The sequence below is a fragment of the Hyaena hyaena genome, unplaced genomic scaffold (assembly GCF_003009895.1).
Source record: "Hyaena hyaena isolate Hyena2069 unplaced genomic scaffold, ASM300989v1 scaffold_190, whole genome shotgun sequence".
NCBI lineage: Eukaryota > Metazoa > Chordata > Mammalia > Carnivora > Hyaenidae > Hyaena > Hyaena hyaena.
Window position 1 is genome coordinate 2694927 of NW_024080822.1, and position 21889 is coordinate 2716815.

Genomic DNA, 21889 nt, shown 5'->3' on the forward strand with positions numbered 1-21889 from the left:
TTGGTGAGTTCCTTATAGATTTTGGATATGAACCCTTTATCTGATATGTCATTTGCAACTATCTTTTCCCATTCTGTTGGTTGCCTATTAGTTTTGTGGGTTGTTTCCTTTGCCGTGCAGAAGCTTTTAATCTTGATGAGGTCCCAATCGTTTATTTTTGCTCTTGATTCCCTTGCTTTTGGGGATGTGTCAAGTAAGAAGTTGCTGCGGTGGAGGTCAAGGAAGTTGTTTCCTGCTTTCTCCTCTAGGGTGTTGATTTCAGGTCCTTTATCCATTTTGAGTTTATTTTTGTGCATGGTGTGAGAAAATGATCTAGTTTCATTCTTCTGCATGTTGCTGTCCAGTTCTCCCAACACCATGTGTTAAAGAGGCTGTCTTTTTTCCATTGGATATTCTTTCCTGCTTTGTCAAAGATTAGTTGGCTATATACCTTTGGGTCCAGCTCTGAGTTTTCAATTCAATTCCATTGGTCTATGGGTCTATTTTTGTGCCAATACCATACTGTCTTGATGACGACAGCTTTGTAGTAGAGGCTAAAGTCTGGGATGGTGATACCTCCCGTTTTGGTTTTATTTTACAGTATTACTTTGGCTATTCGGGGTCTTTTGTGGTTCCATACAAATTTGAGGATAGTTTGTTCTAGTTTTGAGAAGTATGCTGGTGCAATTTTGATTGGAATTGCATTGAATGTGTAGATTGCTTTGGGTAGTAATGACATCTTAACTATATTTATTCTTCCTATCCATGAGCATGGAATGTTTTTCCATTTCTTTGTGTCTTCTTCAATTTCCTTTATAAGTTTTCTATAGTTTTCATCATACAGATCTCTTGTATCCTTGGTTAGGTTTATTCCTAGGTATTTTATGGTTTTTTGTGCAACTGTGAATGGGATCAGATTCTTGATTTCTCTTTCTGCAACCCGCACATACATATGTATATCTGCATATATAATTCACATATAAAACTGAGAAGTTCTAAGAAACAGTACTCGTTACTACCACTACCACAGCCAACATGATGTTTATTATGTGAAACACTCTTTTCTAAATGCTTTTTATAAATGTATTCCCTTAATTCTCACAAATCTGTGAGACAGGAGAGGTAGACGCTATCAATATTTGTATTTTACTGATGAGGAAGATGAGGGACAAAGAGACAGAGTGACAAGTGCCAGGTCATATAGCTACCAAATCGTACAGCTACACTCCAAACTCAAGCAGTCTCGTTCCTGAGTCTTTATTTTCAACCACAATACTTTGTGATTCCCTTACTTTTTGTGCTGAAATATAATATATTCCATACTCTGTCTATTGCTGCAATCAATAACTGATTTTACTTCCCACTAATGGGTCACAGCTAGCAGCCTCAAAACCAGTGGCCCTAGATGACCCCTAGCTCTCTTTCAGCTCTGGGGTTCTATGGGGCTTAGTGGAGATCCGACAGTTCTTTATCCTGAAGGATTTACTCTAAACCGTTTGATCTATGAGTTAATTTCCAAATGTCAGGCCAAAAAGGCCACTTTGCCAGTATCCACAGCAAGAGAGAAAGGTTAATAATCAGTTTCCTTATATGTAAAAACTGAAATAAGCTCCTAAATATCTTCTTGCTTGTAATTCTAAACCTTGTATTCATGAGTTTTCATACCTCACTAAGTTTCCGGTGTAAATTCTGAAATTCACTTAGCCTTCTAGGGACAGTCCAGTTCTTAGTTTCAACTCCTCCAACTTCTTGTAAGCTTACCATGACAAAGTAACAGGGCATTTGCTCACCGTTCTCTTCTGTAACCTTGGAAAAATCAAACATAACAACAAAAAGCATGGTTAGCAGATGCGGTAGGCAAGGTTTCTGAATACCTACCCCAAGATTTCCCACCCCCTGGAGTCTATGCCCTGCATCATCCCTGGTACTGTGAATATGATGGCGTCCATTCTTGCGATTAGGTTATGTTATATTTGACAGCTGACCTTAAAGAAGGGAGATTAGCTTCCTTCCAGAGACACTCTGGGGCACCTGGGTGGCTCAGTCAGGTAAGCGTTCAACTTCGGCTCAGGTCATGATCTCATGCTTCGTGGGTTCGAGCCCTGCCTCAGGCTCTGTGCTGACAGCTAGCTCAGAGCCTGGAGCCTGTCTTAGAATTCTGTGACTCCGTCTCTCTTTGACCCTGCCCTGCTCACACTATCTCTATCTCTCTCTCAAAAACAAAACATTAAAAAAAAAAAAAAAAAAGAGCAGAGACACTCCTTGGACTGGCAGGAGGACAGGAAGTCAGAAAGTCCAAGAAGGACTCAGCATGTGGTGCTCGCATGAAGATGCAGATGGGAAGGTGGAAAGGTTGCGGCACAGGATTCCACCGACAGCGACAGAGGAGACCTCAGGTCCACAACCACATGGAACTGAATCCTGCCAACAATCTGAATGAGCTTGGAAGTGGATTTTTCCCCAGAGCCTCCAGACTCTCCAGACAAGAACTCAGTCTGGCCAATATGTTGACTTCAGCCTTGTGATGTAATGAGTGGAGGACACCGTCGTACAGGGCTGGACTTTCAACCTGCAGAATTGTGAGCTAATCAATGGGCACCGTTTTAAGCCATGATACATATGGCAATTTGTTACACGTCAAAAGAAAACTACTATAGCAGACTTAACATCCTGAGTGTGTTCCTTTGAAAAAACAAATTAACACCAGGCAAACAGGTGTAAGATATGCTAAAACCTGTCTCGGAAAAGGAGAAAGTCTTCTCCAGTTTAATTTCTGGATTCAACAAACCATGATTTCAACGTTCATTAAACTTTACATTGAAAGACATAATTTCCTCTACCTTCCAATTTAGATAATTCATTAACACACATACATATACATATGATATCATAATTCAGCAATAGGCCATTATTATACTTAACATAAATAGATGAGAAGAAACAAGAAGAAAGTACACTGAATTTAAGCTTGAGTTAGTATCATAAATTGAATTAGAGACAAAGAGTTAGTAAGAAAGGGAAAGGAAAAAGACACAAGACACACTGAGCACCCACTGAGCCCTGTGAGGCAGGACCGTTACCCCACTGTGAGGATGCAGGAGGCAAGGACACACAGGTCCCTGCACTGTCCTAGGATCACACAGCTAGACAGGAGTCAGCCAGGATCAAAACTCAGGAGAATCTGGCGTGATGTAGACACATCTTCCACACGTTCCCACGCGGGGCCGCCTTGCGAACTCTGGCGCTCAGGTGACCCCTCAGTGTCCATCGCCATTACCTTTTCGGTGACCATGGTGCCGCGGCAGGCTCCTGCAGCTGTGCCATAATGGGAGTGCTAACAAGTACCAAAGACCCGGTGTAGCACCTGGCGAAGCACTCCTGTTGTGGGCGTGCTTTCAGAGCTGCTCTCAGAGAACACACATTGTCTGCTAACTAATCTAGAGGTGAACTTAAGACGGTGAATGTTAAGCCCTCCCCACACCACAGTAAGCGTATGAAGTCACCGGGCTGACGGGAAAGACAGAGAAGAACAAAGATAAACTGTACAAACAGGCCCTCTTCAATCTAAGGACATAGGTATTTTCACAAGCCTTTTAAGATAATGGTGGAGCAAAACATTAACACTATGTTCCTCACGATCTTGTTATTTGTGTGGACCTGACCTTCATCTCCAGATTTCAACATGACTGATATTAGGGCAGGTGGGAATGAAGAAGTTGTCTACAGTTGAAATGCCTATGTGCATCACTCCTTGAAGATTAATTCTTTTTACAGACAAAAGGGATATAGCATATTTTGGAAATTGTTACCCATATCCCTCAAAGTATAGCAAAATATTTTCTAATTCAAAGGAAAAAAGTTCATTATTAAGGATCTTAAAGCAACTGAGATTTAATTGAACTCACCAGAATGGAATAATCAGAAACACTTAAATTTTTAATCTTTCACCACCAAATTTCAAAGAGTGGCTTCCATTTTATTTTGACCCTCAACGGCAAAATAAAATGGCAATTCAGGGGCATTACCTGTCCCTATCTGAAAGGTACTTGCATTCCAAGGACAACCTAAAGTAGAGAGAGATCAGATCTATGCCAGGCAGCCATCGTACAGCTCACAGTCAAGGGTAAGACAGAGTGAAAACAGTGGGGAAGGAAGGGGGACAAATGCGGTCTACAGGAGCAAACATAACTTGTCTATCCTCAACCTTAATTCTCCAGGACAAAATCTTGTCTTACAAAATCATACTTTTATTTTTAAAATTTTTTTAATGGTCTTCTTTATTTTTGAGAGTGAGAGCACAATTGGGGGAGGGGCAGAAGGTCCGAAGCAGGCTCTGCTCTCTGAGCAGCAAGCCTCATGCAGGGCTCTAATTCACAAACTGCAAGATCATGACCTGAGTCAAAGTCAAGACGCTCAATTGACCGAACCACCCAGGTGCCCTGAAATCATACTGTTAAAATACACTGGGAGGAAAAGCTGTCAGACCTACCTCTCCACTGGTGATGGAGGCTTTCCACATTCCGAGGTTCTCACACCACCAATCTGTTCTTGCCATGTGCAGCTGTAGGTCCGTGCGTTCTTTTTCTATTAGAATTATTTCCTCCTTCAACTTGGAAACAATCTGCAAAAGGGAAAACATCCTGAGAGTTACAAAAGTACTTAAAATGCTATACAATGCAGCGAAGTAGCAGGATACAAAATCAACGAACAAAAACCAGCTGCATTTCTATATACTAACAATGGACAATCCAAAAAGGAATTTAAGAAAACAATTCCACTTACCATGGCATAAAAATAAGATACTTAGGAATTAACTTAAACAGGAAGTGAAAGGAAGATATCTACAATGAAAACTACACAACACCGATGAAAGAAATTAAAGAAGACATAAATAAATGAAATGACATTCAATGTTCATGGATTAGAAGACTAAACATTGCTAAAATGTCGATATTACCCAAAGCAATCTATAGATTCAACACAATCCTTATCACAATTCCAATGATTTTTTTTTTTTTGCAAAAACAGAAAAACCCATCATAAAATTCATATGGACTTTCAAGGCAGACTGAATAGCCAAAACAATCTTGAAAAAGAGCAAAGTTGGAGGTCTCACACTTCCTGATTTCAATACTTACTACAAAGCTACACTAATCAAAACAGTATGGTACTGGCATAAAGACAGACATATAATGGACCAATGGAATGGAATAGATAAACCAAGAAATAAACCTGTGCATATATAGTCAAATGACTTTTGACAAGGGTGCCAACATCATTTACTGAAAAAAGGACAGTATCTTCAACAAACAATGCAGAGAAAACCAGATACCCATAAGCGAAACAATGAAGTTGGACCCTTACCTAACACCATAAACAACAGTTAACTCAAAACGCATCGAAGACCTAAACTTAAGAGCTAAAGCTATAAATTCTTTTTTTTTTTTTTTTTTTTTTTTTTATTTATTTCTAGGAGAGAGAGACAGCGTGAGCAGGGGAGGGTCAGAGAGAGAGGGAGTCACAGACTGAAACAGGCTCCAGGCTCCGAGCTGGCAGTCAGCACAGAGCCCGACGCGGGGCTCGAACCCACAAACCGCGAGATCATGACCTAAGCGAAAGTCGGAAAGTCGGACGCTTAACCGACTAAGCCACCCAGGCGCCCCTAAAGCTATAAATTCTTAAAAGAAAATAGAGGGAAAGCCTCACTCACTGGACTGGCAATAACTTCTAGGCTATGACACCAAAGACACAGGCAGCAAAAGAAAACAGGACTTCATAAAAATTTAAAACTTTTGTGCAAAGAATACTATTGATGCAGCAAAAAGGCAACCAACAAGACTGGAGAAAATATTTACAAATCACATGTCTGATAGGGTACTAACATCCAGAATATATAGAGAACTCTTAAAACTTAAAAACAGAAACCAGTCTGATTCAAAACTGGGCAAAGAACTTGAATAGACATTTCTCCAAAAAAAGTAAATAAATGGCCAAACATGCAAATGGACATAACTAATCATTTGTGAAATACAAATCAAAACCACAATGAGATACCACCTTGCATGAGATACCACCTTGCACCCATTAGGATAGTTACTATAAAAAGAAATGAAAAACAACAATTATTAGTAGAGATGTAGAGAAACTGGAAACCTTATGCACTGTTGGTGAGAAGGTAGAAAATGGGGCTGCCATTATGGAAAACAGTATGGAGATTCCTCTAAGAATTCAAAACAGAATTACCATATGACCCAGCAACTTCACTCCTGAGTACATACTTAAAAGAATGGGAAACAAGATCTTGAAAAGGTATTTGTACAGCTGTGTTCATGGCAACATCATTCACAAAACTCAAAAGGTAGAAGCAAAACCAATGTCCACTGATGGGTGAATGGATAGACAAAATGCTGTATGTACATGCAATGGAAAACTGTTCAGCCTTAAAAAGGAAGGAAATTCTCAGAGTATATACTATGAATGAACCTTTAGACCCTATGCTAAGTGAAAGAAGCCAGTCACAAAAGGATGAATACCGTATGACTCTACTCATGAAATATTTAAGAGTAGTTAAATTCATACGAGGTAGAAAGTAAAAAGGTAGTTTCCAGGGGGTTTGGGATGGAAGAATGGAAAGTATTATTTAAGGGGCACAAAGTTTCAATCTTGCCAGACGAAACAATTTCAGATGGATGGTAGTGATGGGTACATAAGAATGTGAACATACTGATGCTGAAATCTACACTTAAAATGATTAAAATGGTAAATTTATGTTGTATATTTTGTTACACTTTAAAGAAAAATAAGTAATCTTATACCAAAAAAAAAATGCTATGCTCACCATCCCCTTGGGCCTCTTTCATGAGAAAACCTGTAGTTTGAGGACAGAAGCTTTGCCTTAAAACTCTCCTGAACATGCAAGCTTACAAGGACTCTTTTCCTTTTTGAAAAAGCAAAAAGCCACACCACTGCTTGTGTTTGAGAAATGCCAGTTAGGGGGATGCTGTTTATATTTTTAAACTTTCCAATTCTGTTGGCTTTTAGCAAAACAATTTATTTAATGTGCCATTCTGTGAGGCTCTCTCAACAGTGACTCACAGCATTTGAAAGAAAAATAAAATTAAAATGATTGTCCCTGAAAAGTTAATGTACTTCCAGAAATGGGTCTGGCACAAGCCAACGCTCTGCCCTCTTCGGCAAAGGCCCTGTAGGCAAGCCAGGCAGGAGAGCACACAGCTGTTCATGGCGGACACCTGAAGAGAACCCCAAACCACTGGAAGATTAAAAAACAAGTGCTTTTCTAATTCTACACTTGATGCAAAAAAAAAACAAAAACAATAGAATGTACAGATATAATTTTTTTTTTAAAGAAACAGTGATGTTTTGCAACAGAAACTGAAAACTACTACTTATCAAATCAAAAAAATGGAAACTTTCAAAGACAACCTTGAAAGTGAAAGAGTTACCTTCTTGTCAGGTTTTGGTGCATTTTGAATAGAATTTAGAGCTTGCCTTTTATATTCAAGTTTCTCATTTAGTTCTCGTAGTTTGTTTACAGCAAAACTGGTTTGTTCATTAATCCGACTGGTGCCTTCATCTACAGCTTCCTCACCAGCCTCACCTCCCAGGTCCTGGTGGGAAAAGTCACATGAACCACACTGTCTTATAATGATGGACTGTTCGACAATTAGTACATAGCGTAGAGCTTCTAGATCATTATAATACACTGTGCCAAAGTATTAGATTTCACTAACACTTTGTGGTAGAAAGTTCAGAAGCAGGCTGCTTTTCCTCAGCAAAGTGACAAATCAAAGTTATTTGGAACCAAAGTAACTGGTGCTTAGGGTTGCAATGAAAGAAGAAACATTTAATAGCCTGAAAAACAGGGTGGAGTGGGGGATGGGTTCCACACCATTATTTCCCAAATGGTATAACCAAGGGAATCTGCGTGGAACAAGGGAAGGCAACTGAGTTATCTGCCAATTCAACCAGAATGTTCTGGTCCTCATCTTGGACAAAGACATGGAGATGCATATGGCTTCTTTTGGGGCTCCTAAGAATGTTCTAGAAAACTCAGACCAAGTCCCTTTAAAATAAAATTTCCAACAAACTGGGTGGCTCAGTTTGTTGAGCATCTGACTTCGGCTCAGGTCATAATCTCATGGTTCATGGGTTCAAGCCCTACATCAGGCTTGCTGCTGTCAGCCTGTCAGCTTGGAGCCCACTTGAGATGCCCTGTCTTTCTCTCTGCTCCTCCCCCGCTTATGTTCTCCCGAAAAGAAATATTTTTTAAAAAGTAAAAGATAAATAAAATTTCCAAATTTCCACTAGTAAAAGTATTTTCAGTATACAATTTGTTCAGTCCCTCTCTTGAAAATGTATTTCACAAATCAACGGGTAAATCATGGTATGATTAAATGGTTAGGATTTCAAAGTGACTTCAGATTCATCAAGAAGTGCATAACTCTGAAAAATCTGGATAGATTAGCAGCATACAGCATATAAAACAGATCTGTGAGTAGCAACAGTATGTGGGGCAATGGAAAGAATTCCTGAGAACAATCTTTGGCTTTGTTTATACTCCTTGACATTCTTCCAGCATTTTTTCTTCTAATTTTTATTAACTGAAATTAACAGTAAAATAAAACAATTTTTTCAAACAAAAATGAAGTATTAATAATCCTAGAGAACTGAGCTCTTTTTAGTTTTGTATGGTCTTTCAAACCCTTGTCTGGGAGTGCAAATATCCTGACATAATTCTACACTTTATATGCATACAGACAGGTATTCTGTCTTTTCCATATAATTTATGATGCTGTTCAATTTGAGGGAATTACTCTTCAAAATTAGAATTTTTAAGGCTGTATATTATCCTGTATTTGATAGTACACCGAGGCGTACTCCTACTGCTGCTCGGGCTCTGGCTTGACTCTCCTGGTTTGCTATCCCAGTCGTACTAAACCAAACTCCACTGTACATTATATTTTCTACCCTTAAGTTATCACCTTAGGGTAAATTTCTAGAAGTGGGATTATTGCTACAAAGAGCAGAAGCACTCAACAGGTCAGTGATGCATACTGTCCTTCTTTGAGTCCTAGGTGAAGCTGGGCAATTTTTCATGTTTGCTTACTACTACCTTTCATATCAACTGTCAGTTCAAGACTTTATTCAATTTACCTGTTGGGTATTGAGGTTTTTAATTAATTTGAATAACCACTTTTACAGCATTTACTTACTAACCATTTTATTTTTTTTTTTTTATTTTTTTTTTTAATATTTTATTTATTTCTAGGAGAGAGAGAGAGACAGCATGAGCAGGGGAGGGTCAGAGAGAGAGGGAGACACAGACTCTGAAACAGGCTCCAGGCTCTGAGCTGGCAGTCAGCACAGAGCCCGACGCGGGGCCCGAACCCACGAACCGCGAGATCATGACCTAAGCGAAAGTCGGACGCTTAACCGACTAAGCCACCCAGGCGCCCCGTCTTACTAACCATTTTAAATTTGAGGTAGAAAGATAACACAGTTCAAACAAACTTACCAAAAAATAAAACAGACTTCTCCTAAAAATAAAATGCAATGAGTAATGACTTTTGGACCAGTTTGGTGGTGGTATACACGGAAAGTGTAAAGAACTAAATAACAAATCTTTAAAAAGTCTGTATGAGTGAATTTAACAACAGTTCAGAGACACCGACTTCTTTCCTTTAATTTTTTATTTTTTTTTTTTAATTTTTGAGAGAGAGAGATAGAGACACAATGATCAGGGGAGGGTCAGAGAAAGAGAGAGACACAGAATCCAAAGACAGGCTCTAGGCTTTGAGCTAGCTGTCAGCACAGAGCTCAACGCGGGGCTCAAACGCACGAAGGGTGATATCATGACCTGAGCTGAAGTCAGATGCTTAACCAACTGAGCCAGCCAGGTGCCCCTAGAGACACCAACTTCTAATAGCATCAAGAGTAAGCACCTGATTCTTCAGAGCTTGAGATATAACTGGGTAGAAAAAATTCAAAATAAAAAACTATAAGCTTTCTATGTAGGGCAACTGTAAATAAACATTTTGTTTTTCTTTGTACCTTCACAAATCTTAAAACCCTATAAATCCTTAGTGGCAAAGGAAAGATGGCAACTGAGGCCCTCCAAAATGAGAGCACACTTACGAAAATTAGACCTAAGCTGTGGCCAAGCAAGGTTTCTTTCAGGGTATCTTACTTACATCTGATTTAAACTCCAAAATACTTCTTATAATTGCTCTCACATTCTCTTCCTCTCCTCACTTCCCCATCCTTTGTCTATTCTAGGACTGGACTAAGTTCTACTGATTCTCTCACCTGGCCGACACTACCCTATGGACTCTCTGCCCTGGCTTTTCAGGAGTCACACTTGGGGTGTGTGTCAGGTAGAGAGAGGGCTGGGAGGCTGCAACAGGAGGAAGTGGTCGTCAGTAGTTCAGAAGAACAAGGGAAGAGGTACATAAGTTCTACTTAAAGTCCTGCATGTTAAAAGATGAAAAAGTGCACCAAATTTGCTTCAACAGCATGCACCTGCCTGATCGTATGTGAAGCTTAACCACTGAGAAGGAAGGAGAAAATTAAATATGACTCACCATTTCATCCTTGCTGGAAATCAAGTGAGAGCCATGTTTCTCTTCCTCTTTAATCATCAATTTCTCGTACAGGTCACTGACAATAAATGAAGGGTAATACCTATCCTTTAGGGTCTCATAAACATCGCCCTGGATTTTACAGAACACTTCAATACCTTTATTTCCTACAAGACACTGCTGGATTTCTTTGTAGAGTGATTTTTCCACAGATATTTCTTTGCTTTCCACAAAGAAATTCTGGTAAATTTCACCAACTAATTGTGGGATTTCATTCTGAAAAGACAGGAAGATGAAGAACAAGAAAGGTAAGAAATATCATCTCTGACAAAAATAATTTTATTCTGAATTCCTCCTTCTTAAAGCTGGAGGAAGATATTGAGAACAGACACCGCTACTGGTATCAGTGTGGATCTCTGCTTTTGTGTGCACATTCAGAGTAAAGGGATAAGAGGCTGAAAAGACAAGTGGCTCCTGAAAACGAATACTTTATGCTGAATAGTTAACAAATGTAATTTCTATTAATTAAATGCAGGAAGGGGAAAAATGCGAATAGTTCTCTTCTTGAAATGGATTCCTTCTTGTAAATCTAAATTCCATAGCTCAATTATCAGCTAAATTCAATTTGCTTTAAATATAAATCTAATATAAGTAATTGGAAGTGCCATTTCTCACTCCATAAGTCATTATTATGTAATTTAAGAAAACAAGAAAAATATTCTTCAGAATGATTTATTGCATTATAATCAAGCTTATATTAGACAGCTTAGGCTTAAACATTATACTTAGGTCACAGCCAGTCTGCTGCGGAAATGCAAACATCTGTTCTGGTTAACATAACATTTATATTTCCTCTGAAAACACCTAATTAATTCTAGGAATGTTATACAAAGTCTTCAACAGGATTAAAAAACGAAGACAAACAACTCAATAAATATTGTGAATTTAACAAATGTCTCAGAACTTTTACACCCAAATCAGTGTTGCTAGGTCAAAATAGAGCTATTTAATGAAGCTATATCCTTGTATTTCACCAAAATCTTTTACATTGTTTCCAGTAGTTTAGGAAAATTCCTTAGATTGTTCTTTGCAATATTCCTTTGAGAGCAGCCAAAAGTCATTTGGAATCAAGTCTGATAAATATATAATGAAGTGGGCAAATGCAGTATTGGGTAAAATGAGGTAATTTGTGACTTACAAAATAACAAGGAAAGGAATTTCTAAGAAGATTTAAAAACACTTTGAGACCAAATCTAATTCCGTAACCAATGTAGTATGTGATTTATGATGTATTTTAATAATATTGAGCTATAGCAACACTCATATGAAGTGCAAAGAGTAATGTACCCAGTGCTTTGTGCTAATTTTAATAAACCTCTCAAAATATATGTATTATATATAGTATACATATTGTCATGTATATTTACAGACACATTTAAACATACATATTTCATATTCTTTAACTCTTAAATGTATTGAGGACTTGCCAAGTGCAAAATACAATGCTTACTGGGGCTTTTCATTGTAAGAGAACAAAAATCTTTTGTGTTTCTTCATTCAGTCATAATTTAAATAAAAGAGAAATAGTAGTGTAAAATATGCACATGATAATAAAATAAGGTTAAGAGATTGAAGTGTACGTGACAAGATCATTTCATTATACTTGCAATGTGAATATATAAGCCTTTTTATAATGTGTTTAAAAAAAATTTTAAAAACTGCATGAAAGTAAATTCAATTCAGAAGCATCTTTTTGTAAAAATAAAATCTAACTTTATTTACCATTATGAGTTGGAACATAATTATATTTGGTTTTAAATAATCATTTAATGTATATTTATCTTAGAGATTCGCTTAGAAGCACAGATACACTGCCTAACATGCAAGTTTTCACCAGCTAGTGATTAACATTCCTTTGAACCTGTAGATACTACCTTGTTAGCACTCTTTAAATATTCCACAGACTCCCAAAAGCTAATCAGAGCTCTCCTGTCCATCCGTTCCATGTACATTCGAAAGTGCTCTCGGTAGAAAGTATTGGCCAAAATATCTTCAAATTGAAGAATCTATTAAGGAAATTTAAGAAAAAAATTGTTTTTAAAGTTAAAAACTTAAAAATCAAATTTTAAGTATCAGTTTCCTTTAATCCTTAATGGATTAGTGTGTACATTCAGAGAAAGAAGTCTCATTTTTAAAGTTGTAGTCAAACCATTACAGTAATTCTCTCAGCTTCCTAAATTTTAAAGGGAAAAAGTTATTAAATATTCAAAATGCACATATTCAGTAAGTGCCAATTTTCAATTAATCATCCACTCATTCAGCAAGAGATTTATTTGGCATCTACTCTATATCAGGCACGTTTCTAAGAAATCAAACAGACAAAAATCCTTGTGCTATGGGACATATTGCTAAAAGTAATAGATGCCCATAATAGAAAACTTGAAGAGAAATATAAAAAAAGACCAGGAAGCTGGAGTCTAATAACCTGATATTTTTCCCTTCCATCCTATTTTATAATTGTGATGAAAATTATTTTATATCTTGCTCTTTCATTTATAGTATCACAGTCATTTAAAATATCTTTGGAAGCATCATTTTAATTGGTTCATAATATTGCACTGTATGAGTATATCAAAATGACTCTTTTGTTTACTATTTTGCATGCTTCCAGAAAAAGAAAAAAACTAATCTGAAGATACAGTGGGCAAACTCTTGAGCACAGGCTGCCACAGTAGGAGAAAGCAGATCACCTTCATAATAATGCATAATTCAATTAATTAGGAGAAATGCCTCAAGTTAATTTAGAAGGAATTGAAGTCCCATATCCTTAGTTCTTAGTTAATTAAAAAAAAAGACATGTAAGTGTAACTCAAATGCTGTTAAAAGAAAAGAAAAACTTATCTTTTAAGATTCTTAACATTTATATTGTGGCGGTTGGAAACTTTCTGGAAATGTGACCAGTAAGATCTTTCTAAACTCAAGTGCATATGATCAACACAGATTCAACTCTTCTGCCAGCAGAGAGCCCTCAATAGGTTTTGTGAAGGGAAAGGTGCAGGCATTTTTCTAACAACTTCTGGTAACTAATTAAAGGAGACAGCCATCCCATGCTACAGACCACTAACAATTAGGGTCCATAAATATCTCAGACAATTAATATTTCGTTTGCTAACTTTGGAAGATCACAGCATGTATCTTTATGGAAACTCTACCAGCAAAGCACTGTGACATACACATTCTAACTGTACATGGTCCACAGAGGTTTGGAGGAGCCCATATCAACTCTGACTAGGAATAAACAGACCACTCTGAGAGCTATCAATTTATAGCATAGGGAGAAAGGGTATTCAATGAATTCTAAGAAAGTCTCCCTAGTATAATTGTCCTTGGATTGAAATGAATTCCAAATTAAATACAAATTCACGTATTTGCAAAACCACGTCCAAAACATCTTCTAAAATATTAGCCATCTTTAGACTTTATTATGTTTTATGAATATTCTATGTTCAGTTCCAAAAGTGCAAATATATACAAATAAATGACAGCAAATATATCCAAAGGATAGTTAAATATGTTACATACCTCTTACCTTGACTAATGGATTAACCAAGTTCTCTATCCATTTTTTTTCCTTCTCTTGAAGAAGAGAATTTCACTGTGTAATAACTACACTAATGGAATGGTTCTGGGTGGAGAGGATGTGTAGATAGTACACTTCAAAGTTAAATATATTCATTTGAGATTAACTCAATCTCAATTAATTTGAGATTAATTTCAGTAATTCTAAGATTTTTGTGTGGAAGTGTAAAGAGAAGGGTGGGTAGGTCAAAGTTGACACCACTACTAAAATAATCTTTTTAAAAAAATTATAGATGATATGGGGTGCCTGGGTGGCTCAGTCAGTTAAGTGTCCAACTTCAGCTCAGGTCATGATCTCACCGTTTATGGGTTTGAGCCCCACATCCAGCTCTGGTCTGGTAGCTCAAAGCCTGGACCCTCTTTGGATTCTGTGTTTCCCTCTTCTCTCTGCCCCTCCCCAGCTCACACTCTGTCTCTCTCTCAAAAATAAACATTTAAAAAATTACAAAAAAATCATAAACTATAGATAATGTAATACTTAACATTTACTAAGGGCTTCCATACAACAGACACTGTGCTCTTATTTGTGGAGTCAGCTTTTTTCCTGTGCTAAGACCTCTGGTAATTCTGGGAGGAGGGTTACCCGTCAATGGTCTCTAAACTAGATCTGGTTTCATGATGCAATTTTAAAAACTTAGTTTTGTGTTTTGTGTGATTCCCTCTTAACCAGCTAGTTAATTTTTCTCCAGGAAACATTTCCACCAAGCACTAGAAAGTACCTTAGGGCCTTAGAGAAATAAATGTGTTCCGAAGCACCCAACATGTTACCAAGAGTGACACATAGGATTCTCTACTTACAAAATACCCACAAAATACTCATGAGAATATCTCCAGCAAACTAATGAGAATATGTAGAATTAGGATATTGGGAATGATGTTTTATCCTAAAAGGAGAGATTACAATTGGATTTTTCTTACATCTATATCATCATTAAACATACCTCCCTAATAAGCAATGTAAGAACATTCACTGAGTGCTCATACAGCAAGTGGTGTACTTACCCTACTATGTGCATTATTTACTGGTTGCCATCCTATAGGATACATACAACTATTCCAACTTTACAACTGGAGTACAATAAAGCTAACTAACTTGCCCAGAGTCAATCCCCAGATACGGAATTCAGAGCCAGGGTCTCTGACTATACAGCACAGCTTCTTAACCATAATAAATTAGTTCTTCTCCTTAAGAAATTACCTGATTTGTGTTTATAGCAAACTACAAATTGTATGGAAGTCAAGAAGGAAAGATGCAGTTAGGGAAAATGCTCTACAAGAACTCCATCAGAAAGAGAAAGTAAGGCAGCCTTTCCATATTCAAGTTCAGAGTCCTGGGCTAGGTTACACTCTATAATGTTAATTTTGGATTGGTCTCAGATCAAATATATTAATATAAAAACTGATCTTAAACAGTGGGTTGGAAGATAGTGGTGGAATAGGAGGATCACAGGCCTGCCTCATCCCATGAACACAACTAGACAACCAATAAATCTTCCTAAATACCCCAGCAACTGCCCTGCAGACTGGCAGAACAAACTCCACAACTTTATAAAGGTAGAGAAGAGGGCAGATAGAAGAAGGCAGGAAGTGCAGAGATACGCTTGGGAGAGAAATGGATCCTGGTGCTGTGGTGGGGAGGGAGCTAGGGTCGCAGACAAGGGTGGGACACAGGGGAATACAGGGGAAAACAGATCCCCCAAGTAAATGGCTTGAAAAGGACAAAGGGCCAAAGTTTGGGACTTGTGGCAATCAACAGGGCTTAAAGCCTGGAGTTCTAAAGGTCAGTGGACTTGGCCGGGATAGAGGCCGGAGGGCCCTGCACTGTTCTTGGACAGAAGGCAGGCAGACAATTCACAGACATACAGCATGCAAACAGCAAGCTGAAGAGCACCTGGGCGACCAAGTGGGGAGGTTATTCACTTATTTCGAATGTATCCCAGAGAGGCAGTGTTCATGGAGAGACCATCTGGGAACAAAGGAATTGGCTATAGCCATCTCCCCGACAACCCACCACCCCTAAATGCTACTAAACAATGAATAAGTCAAGCAGGAAGTCAAAGAAGAAATTTTAAATTTCTGGAATTTACATGGAATACATAGAAACAATGGAAAATGAGAACACAATGACTCAAACCCTGAGATGCAACAAAAGCAGTACTAAGAGGGAAATTTATAGCAATACAGGGCTACCTTGAAAAGCAAGAAAAATATCAAATAAACCATCTAACCTTACACCTAAAAGATCTAAAAAAGAACAAAACCTAAAAACCAGAAGAAGGAAACAGTACAGATTAGAGCAGAAATAAATGATATATAAACTAAAAATCGTAATAATAATAAACCCACAACAGAATAGATCAATAATATCAGGAGCTGGTTCTTTGAAAAAATGCAATGAAATTGATAAAGCTCTAGCCAGACTTATCAAGAAAGAGAAAGACTCAAATAAAATCACAAATGAGAGAGGAAAAATAACAACCAACTCCACAGAAATACAAGTAATCACAAGGGAATATTATGAAAAAGTATATGCCAACAAATTGAACAACCTAGAAGAAATGGATAAACTCCTAGAAACATATAATCTACCTAAACTGAAACAGGAAGAAATAGAAAATTTTAACAGACTCCCAATAAGCAAAGAAATTGAATCAGTAATCAAAAAACTCCCAACAAACAGAAGTCCAGGGCCAAAAGGCTTCACAGGTGAATACTACTAAACATTTAAAGTATAGTTAATATCTATTCTTCTTAAACTATTCCAAAGAATAGGAAAGGAAGGAAAACTTCCAAATTCATTCTGTAAGGCCAGCATTACTCTGATATCAAAACCAGATAAAGACACTACTAAAAAGGGAGAACCACAGGTCACCATCCCTAATGAACACAGATGCAAAAATTCTAAACAAAATACAACCAACTGAGTCCAACAATACATTAAAAAATCATCTTCCACAATTAAGCTAGCCTTTCCCCTAGGCTGCAAGGGTGGTTCAAAAGTTACAAATCAATGTGATACATCACATCAGTAAGAGAAAGGATAAGAACCATATGATCATCCATTCATGATAAAAACCCTCAGTTTAGAGGGAACAAATCTCAACATAATAAAAGCCATCTATGAAAAACTCACAGCTAACATCATCTTTAATGAGGAAAAGTTCTCAGTTTTCCTAAGGTCACAAATAAGAAAAGAAGGTCCACTCTCACTACTTTTATTCAACATAATACTCGAAGTCCTAGCCATAGCAATCAGGCAACAAAAAGAAATAAAGGGCATCCCCATTTGTAAGAAAGAAGTTTTACTATTTACAGATGACGTGATACTATACATAAAAACTCAAAAGACTCCATCAAAACACCGCTAGAATTGATAAATTAACTCAAAAAATTCACAGGATATAAAATCAATGTACAGAAATCTGTTGCATTTCTATACACCAATAATGAAGTAGCAGAGAGATTAATAAAACAATCCCATTTACAATTGTACCCAAAATAATAAGATACCCAGGAATAAATCTAACCAAAGGGGTGAATGACCTATACTCTGAAATCTACAACACACCGATGAAAGAATTTAAAGACAACAGAAAGAATGGAAAGACATTCCATACTGATTGATTGGGAGAAAAAATATTGTTAAAACATCTATACCAACCAAAACAATCTACACATTTCATGTAATCCATATCAAAATACCAACAGTATTTTTCACAGAAGTAAAACAAAGAATCCTAAAGACCCTGAATAACCACAACAATCTTAAATTAGGAAAGCAAAGCTGGAGGTATCACAGTTCCACACTTCAAGTTATATTACAATCAATGGACAAGAGTAGAAAACCCAGAAATAGACTCACAACTACATAGTCAATTAATCTTTAACAAAGCAGAAAAGAATATCAAATGGGAAAAAACTGTCTCTTCAAAAAATGTTGCTGGGAAAACCAGACACCAACATGGAAAAGAAAGCACTGGACCACTTTCTTACACCACACACAAAAGTAAAAACAAAATGGATGAAAGACCTAAATATGAGGTCTGAAACCATAAAAATCCTTGTAGAGAACACAGACTGTAGCTTCTTTGACATGAGCTGTATCAACTCTTTCTAGATAGGTCTCCTCAAGTAAGAGAAACAAAAACAAACTATTTGGATTAAATGACAATAAAAAGCTTCTGCACAGCAAAGGAAACAATCAAAAAACTAAAACGCAGCCTACGTAATTTGGAGAAGATATTTGCAAATGATATACAAGATAAAGGTTAGTATCCAAAATACATGAAGAACTTATCAAACTCAACTCCCAAAAAAACCAAATAATCCAATTTAAAAATGGACTGAAGACATGAAAAGACATTTCTCCCAAGAAGATATCCAGATAGCCAACAGACACACAAAAAGATGCTCATCATATCTTACCATCAGGGAAATGCAAATCAAAACTACAATGAGCTAACACCTCACATCTGTAAGACTGGATAAAAATCAACAACAGAAGAAACACCAGGTGTTGGTGAGGATGTGGGAAAGAAAAGGACCCCTCTTGCACTGTTGGTACGAATGCAAACTGGTGCAGCCACTATGGAAAACAGTATGGAGGTTCCTCAGAAAGTTAAAGATAGAGCTACCTTATGATCTGACAACAGCACTACTGGGTATTTACCCAAAGAATATAAGAACACTCATTCAAAGGGATACATGCACCCTTATGTTTATAGTGGCATTATTTACAGTAGTCAAGAAATGGAAGCAGTCTGTGTTCATTGATTGATGAATGGATAAATAGTGTATACACACACACACACACACAATGGAATATTATTCAGCCATAAAAAGAATGGAATCTTGCCATTTGCAATGACATGGATGGAGCTAGACAGGATTATGCTAAGCAAAATAAGTCAGAGGAAGACAAATACCATATGATTTCACGCCTATGTGGCATTTAATGAAACAAATGAGCAATGGGAAAAAGAGAGACAGAAGACAGAGAGACAGAGACAAAGAGAGAGAAGCCAACAAACTCTTAGCTACAGAGAACAAACTGATGGTCACCAGAAGGGAGATTGGGGGTGGGGGTGGGGGGGCAGTGAAATAGGTGATGGGAATTAAGGTGATACATACTGGGTGATATATGGAATTGTTGAATCACTATACTGTATACCTGAAACTAATATAACACTATGTTAACTAGCCAGATTTGAAATGAAAGGTTAAAAAAAAAGAGAGAAGAAAACTGATTTCAGAGAAGAGATCAATCATTTGCTGCCACTCATTTCAACACCCTTTACATTTTCATTTCCTCTTCTTCCTTTATTTTTCTTAAATTCTTCCCTCCATCTTTCCATTCTGGGGCCATTTGAAAAGTGGGTGTACAATCTTACAAAAAATAGAGCAATACATATTGTTTTGTTTTCATATGCAGATGAAAACAAAGCAAGATAGGAAGGCAATACTGTGCAGGTGAAATTGTTCAGGCTTTACGGCCAAACAAGCCTAGCCAGGATTCCCACTCCTGGGAGCTCTAAGTGACTCCATCACTCTGAGCCTCGGTTTCTTCTTCCATAGACTGGCAACAGTACCACCTTGTCATAGCTGTTGTCAGTGACAACAGACTATGAAAATTCGTTAAGGAGAGCCTGAACCAAGATTTTGGCTAAAAAAGAAAAGATAATGAAAGGTGCCAAAAATCAGGGTAGTTAAGAAGTAACTTACTAGATAAGTAAACACAGATGAAAGGAATAGGTCAGTGGGTCTCAAGTAGGGTTAAGATTACAAACAGGTTGATAAAACTTTTGTGGATGACAAATATAATTACTATCTTGACTGTTGTGATGGTTTCATGAGTATATACTTATGTCAAACTTACCAAATTATATACTTTAAATATGTACAGTATATTGTAGGTCATTATACTTTAATAAAGCTGTTTAAAAAATAAGCCTTGATAACAGAATTGCAGATAAATGATACATACTATTTTACACTAAAGACCCCCTTCCAGGAGAACATATATTGGAGTAATATTTCTATTCGTAGATTGTTATATTTGATTTGCTAATATTTTCTTAAGGAATATTTTGTTTAGGTTCCTGATGAATAGTGGTGAGTGATTATCTTTATTTTAATGCTTTTCTTTGGTTTGGTATCAGAGTTATGTTGATTTCCTATGAGGAGTTGAAAAGCACCTTTCTCCTCCATTTTTTGAAATTATATGGCGAAGACTGATATTGTCTTGAATGTTCAGTAGAATACAGTAGCAAAATTACCCAAACCTGAAGCTTTCTTTGTGGGAAGGTTTTAAATTATATATTCATTTTCTTTAATAATGCGCCTAAGGCTACTCAGATTTTCTACTTCTTTTTGAGTCAGTTCTGATAATTAATTTGTGTATTTTATTTAAATTGTGAAATTTATTGGCTTAAAATTGTTCAGAGCATTCCTTCATTCTTCTTTTAATGCATGTAAGATCTATAGTGATGCCCCCTTTCTCATTCATAATGGTCATTTGTGCCTTCTCTCTTCTTTTTGTCCAATTAATGTAAAATCGACCTTTTCAAAGAACTATCCTTTGCTTTCATTTATTTTTCTCTGTTTTTCTGTTGTCTACTTCACTGATTTCTGTTATATTATTTGCTCTCTTCTAGTTATTTTAATTTTCATTTGTTGCTTAAGGGGGAATAACACTGATTTTAGATGCTTTTCTTTCTCTTCCTCCTTCTCTTTCTTCTCACATGACCTGAGCAGAGATCAAGAGTTGGACACTTAACCAACTGAGCCACTCAGGTGCCCTGACCTTTCTTCTTTTTTAATATAAGCATAAGTGTTTCCTTCTAAGTACTGCTTTAACTGTATCCCACAAGCTTTAAGATCTTGTATTTCCATTTTCATTCCATTCAAACTAGTTTCTAATTTCCCTTATGATTTGTTGATTCAAGCCTTATTTAGATATGTTATTTAATTCTTTAAATATGTGAGAATTTTCCAGGTCTTTTCAAATCCATTTGGTCAGAGAATATAGTCTGTATAATTTTAAACCTTTTTAGTCTGTTGGGATTTGTTTTATTGCCCAGCAATATAGTCTTTCTTAGTGAGTGTTCAATATACATTTGAGAAGAATGAGTATTCAGTTGATGTTCGGTAGAATGTTCTAGAAATGTCCATTAGTTCCCATTATTTGTTACTACTGTTCACATTTTCTATATTCTGGTTTTTTGTTTCTTTCTTTTATCAATTATTGAGAAAAAGGTGTGAACACTTCCAATTCTAATTATGGATATTTTTTCCTTTCAGTTCTGTCAGTCTGTAGTTCATATATTTTAAAGGTCTCACTGTTTGCATAAATATTTAAGGTTATCATGCCTTCTTGATGAATTGACCCCTCTGTCATAATGAAATGTCCTTCATCCCTGGTTATATTCCTTGTTCTGGTGTCTATTTCATCTGATGTTAATATTAGCTACTTTATATTTCTTATACTTGGTATTTACATAGCAAGGCTTATCTCTTCCTTTCACTTTCAACCGATCTGTGCCTTCACATTTAGTTTCTTATAGACAGCATATAATTCTTTCCTTTTATTTATTTACTTGATTGATTTCTTTTAATTGAGGGATTAATCTAATTTTGAAGACTAAGTTCTCAAATAAAGTTAGACGGCGATTCCT

At 36.8% G+C, this 21889-nt stretch overlaps 1 protein-coding gene across 1 annotated transcript in view; it reads right to left on the minus strand.

Moving 5' to 3' along the window:
- The window catches only part of SNX25 (sorting nexin 25), a 46402-nt gene that overhangs the window by 21799 nt on the left and 2714 nt on the right, over positions 1–21889 (minus strand). Inside the window, exons 2-6 of the mRNA XM_039241193.1 lie at positions 12512–12643; positions 10581–10853; positions 7443–7607; positions 4469–4600; positions 1645–1785 (exon numbers count right to left, since the gene is read on the minus strand). Of these exons, the coding sequence (XP_039097124.1) occupies positions 1645–1785; positions 4469–4600; positions 7443–7607; positions 10581–10853; positions 12512–12643 (843 nt within the window). The remainder of the gene's footprint in view (positions 1–1644; positions 1786–4468; positions 4601–7442; positions 7608–10580; positions 10854–12511; positions 12644–21889) is intronic.